Source organism: Triticum dicoccoides, chromosome 5B, assembly GCF_002162155.2.
Source record: "Triticum dicoccoides isolate Atlit2015 ecotype Zavitan chromosome 5B, WEW_v2.0, whole genome shotgun sequence".
Classification (NCBI taxonomy): domain Eukaryota; kingdom Viridiplantae; phylum Streptophyta; class Magnoliopsida; order Poales; family Poaceae; genus Triticum; species Triticum dicoccoides.
The window spans coordinates 302,006,688-302,010,995 of NC_041389.1; the positions used below are offsets into that span (position 1 = coordinate 302,006,688).

The 4,308-nt window shown below is 45.9% G+C and overlaps 1 protein-coding gene across 1 annotated transcript; it reads right to left on the reverse strand.

Moving 5' to 3' along the window:
- Positions 1-681: 681 nt before the first annotated feature.
- Positions 682-3,946, reverse strand: LOC119309427. Its single transcript, XM_037585431.1, has 5 exons — positions 3,224-3,946; positions 2,970-3,095; positions 2,023-2,099; positions 1,102-1,345; positions 682-819 (listed from the first exon to the last, which is right to left on the reverse strand). The coding sequence occupies exons 2-5, from the start codon at positions 3,042-3,044 to the stop codon at positions 682-684; spliced, it is 534 nt and encodes a 177-aa protein (XP_037441328.1). The 5' UTR covers positions 3,045-3,095; positions 3,224-3,946.
- Between the last annotated feature and the right edge of the window lie 362 nt (positions 3,947-4,308).

Genomic DNA, 4,308 nt, shown 5'->3' on the forward strand with positions numbered 1-4,308 from the left:
CTCCATCAAGAGACACTACAAGAAATATGTCAACTTGTGACCACCACTATTGGTCACTGAATGGTCACTGTTTTCAATTTGTGACCTTTTTGTGACCAAAAACATAAGGTCAAAAGCTGGCCGTCGTTAACTGACTATAGCGACCTTTCTTCTGGAATGGTCGTAGACATTTATGACCAAAATATGTCCACTATGGTGTTTTGGTCACTAGCAACCTCCCCAGGCCACGTAGGCATCCAGCATGGCAAGCTGATGTGGCACAGGAATCAGCCCGGTCGAATTCAGTTTTCTAAATGGGCCTAGCCCATTAAATTCAACCTTTCTATATATTTTTTCTGTCAATTTTTGGTCTATTTCATGGGCCTGGCCCAACATTGCAGCCTTTTTTATTATTGGGCCTTGGCCTTTTCGTCTAAATAATTTTAATTTCCTTTTTTATTAAATGGGTCCACCAGTCAGATGGGTCCCAGTTGTCAGGTTTGGGTCTGGTAAGTGAGTCCCATCTATCAGGCTCATATTCTTCATATTTCAACTAGTATTTAACTTGGCAGACAAAAGCACACATGATACTTCAAATAAGAGCAACCAAATCACGTTGCCAATACATATGACCATGTGTAATACAGTACTTTACAATATCTACATGTGTAACGAGCTCTACAAGTGTGATATAATACTGCTTTACAAGAAAATGACGACATGCCGGACTCGCTGGACAACCATAGTCAAGGCTGGGAACAAACAAAACGGCAACATGGCTTCCTCTGTTAGGGCTGCCGGTGCTGCTCCTTCCCCGCCACCGCCGCACATGTGAATTTCCTGCACAAGTGAAATTGGACTGAATCTGTAAACTTGTTTATACTCCTGGACTGTGTTTGGAATGAATTTGGAGTACAAGGAAACCAAAACAATATCTGGACTGTGTTTGGACTAAATTTGGAGTACTCCTAGACTGAATTTGGACTGAATTTAACTGAAACAATGATCAGGAAAATGAACAGTGCACAAAACAGGATAGTCCAGAACCATATGTGACGGGCGGTACCCCAACATTACACAAAGGATGGTCAATGATCAAGATCAGTGTGCAATGATATATACCTTTGGTGACCAGGCTAGAATAATGGACCATAGCCTGAGGATCACGACGTTCGTCGTCTTGACGTACTCGTGCACCTTCTTCATGATGTGTTGTGCCTCCACTATACTCTCCATCGACATCTTGTTCGAGGACTTGTCGATGATCACCTCTGAGCATATCTCACCTATCTTTCTCTGCTTGGCCCGGACCATCGCGCCCATCGCTAGTAGCAAGGATGCTGCCAGTGCATAACTGACCCACTCACTGCAATAGAAAAGATGAAACTTGCATATTATTCCAAGTCCCATTTTCAACTTGAGTACACACAAATATGTAACCAGGATTCAGTGAAAATGATGCTTATAATCTTAATGATGCACTAAGCAGACTAACGGAAATATATATGGGAGGTATTGAGAAACATGTTTAATGGAAATATCCAGCTTGGAGATATTCAGAAGCATGATACTCCTACTCATGTACTTATGCTGAGAATAAATATGCTTGCATGTTCAGAATATATACTCTACTTAGCTTTACTAAGAAATATTGTTAAATCTTGACAAGTTAAATCTTGTTCGGTCTTGTTAAATACTCCAAGCAACTAATCCTACTGCGACTGCATCTTGAGTATAGTTACTCCAAGCAATTACTCCATGGTAATCATCACTGAGTACAGTTCAATCTTGTTAAATACTCCAAGCAAATTTTACTACTGCTACTCCAAGAAAAATTTACTGGAAAATTACCGCAGAAGCTTAATGCTGCTACTCCAAGCAATATTACAACTGCTACTCCAAGCAAGATTAACCAAGCAATTGCTCATGCTGCTACTGCAACTTCACTAAAAAAATTCTGTAGCAGAAGGAGAATATTTTGACCCTAAAATGTACTGCTGTTGAACTAAACATATGAGTGTCACAGGAGTGTCGGAGACGAACATTATCATTGATTTTATCTTCTTATTGCTTACTGTGAATGGACCCCAGAAATTTAGGAAGAACCTCTGCCATTTAGACTGAAAGCACAAACAATAAAGGATCATGAGAGAAAGCTAGTGTGCATAAATTGTGGAGTAGGAGTAAATAGGAGTACTGACAACTGTAGCATTTCAGTAGAACTGTAAATTGTGGAGTAAATTGATCATAAACTGTAAATAGGAGTAGAACTGTAGCAATTCAGGCAAGTACTGACAATAGTAGCAGATCATAAACTGGAGCTTCAAATATCAGGAGCTTTTATTCACAGCGTACACCAAATTCATTTATATTGTGTGCAATAAAAAAGCTTCATAATGTGCAATAAAAACGCTTCACAGTGTACACCAAATTTCAGTGTACTCCATTTTGCAGACTATCTATCTTGTGCCTCAACTATCCTATCTTGACTTGTGGAGAATATTCAGAAGAAAAATAAAAAAAGCATCAACTATCCATTTTAAGGTGCTACTCAATTTTGTTGAAGCACAAATACTCCATTTTGCAGGATGCTCCTGTAACTATCAGTACTGGAGTAATCCAAGATGTTGCAAGATGCTACTCTAACCATATGCTGCAAGTTGATACTCCAAGATACTGCAACCAAGATACTCCAAGATGTACTGCACCAGTACTGGAGTATTTGTGTTCTGTTGGTCACAAATTTGGAGAGAGCATAATCAACCTCCCATTTTAGCATAGCAGGCAAAGTATTGGTGACTAATAGACCTATATTAAGAGTAAATAGAACTAGCTTGGAAAACAAATCTATAGCACTAATATTGATGCATTCAAGTTACTACCATTCAAGTGTGCATACATACCATAATGTTCCAAGTATGCATACACATCAGTGACTACGCAATAATCGATTAAGATGATGTTTGTAGTACATCAGTGTGCATACATACCATAATATATGTCACGGCTACTTGAGCAACATCTCGCGGAAGTAGTTTGTAGTACTCGCGGTAGAAGCGCTGCATCTCATGCACGTCGCTCTGGTGCACCCTCCCCTTGAGGGTGGGGTCGTTCTCCTGCACAAACAGCGAGCTCAAGGAGTCAATTAGAAGCTCGCATTCCTTGTCCCCAGCCAGAAGTGATAAATTGGGGAACATGGATGAATGAAGATGATGAATAGGAGGTGAGTGGTGGTAAAAATTACCCTCTCGAGCCTTTGCAGAGGGTGCGCCAGCGGCGAGCGAGCACGGACGTCCTCATGGCGTCCCGCGAGGGCAGGAATGACAGCAGCAGCTCGAGCACAGGCTCCGGGAGGTCCTCAAAGCAGTCCTTGCCGCCAGCAACTGCCACTTTCTTGGCTTTACCGTCCTTGGCCCTTGCAGCCATTCCGTCGAACAGGTGGCTCGCGCAACAGCGACATTGGATGGAGGCAATGGCCAGGCAGGGAATGAGTAGGATCAGAGACGGCCAGGTGGAAGAGATGGAGAAGAATCAAAGATTCACACCGCGTACCTCTAGTCGCCGCACGCAGAAGTCCGTCGGTTCGTGCACTCTCAAGAACTCGATGGCCTGTCCGAGGACGAACGTACGGAAGGGAGCTTCCGCCTGGGCCGTCTCTGTTGGCGGTTGGAGGGGAGAGGAATGCAACGGAGAGCCAGTTTCTTCTCGTTGGCGATGTGCGGATTGCTGGCCTCGACCTTGTTGGCGACCCGGAGGATGGGCGCGATCTCGACGAGCGAGGAGGGCACCACCTCGCTGTCGAAGATGGACTCCCCCATGTTGCCGACCGTCTGCGTGCACAGCAGCCGCCTCCCCGCGGACGACGCCCCCGCCGGTGATGGCCCCCTCGGTGACGTGCCCGAGGAGAAGTCCGCCCTCCTCCCCCCTGGCACCGCCATCGCGCCCTTCCCCTCCCCTTCTTGCCCCCTCAAATCCCTGTGTGACAAAACCCCAAATCCGAAAGGGCGTCAGTAAATCAGCAACAGAGAGAGTGCGCAATGGAGAAGCCTGGCGAGAGGGAGCCGCTTGCTTAACTCGGAACCCTAGGTCCGACCGGCGGCGAGGCGGAGGTGCGGGAGTGGCGGTGAGCTGGACTGATTCCACACCACATACATATATGTCACTCGAATGGATCTGGGATGTAGGGAGAGGGGAGAAGGAGAGGGTAGGGGCGCCGGCTGTGGAGTAGAGGGCGGCGGGGGCGGTGGGGGCGGCGGGTCATCGATGGTGGCAGTGGGGATGGCGGCAGATCGAGATCTGGGAGGGGGCAGCGGCGAGGAGATGGGGATG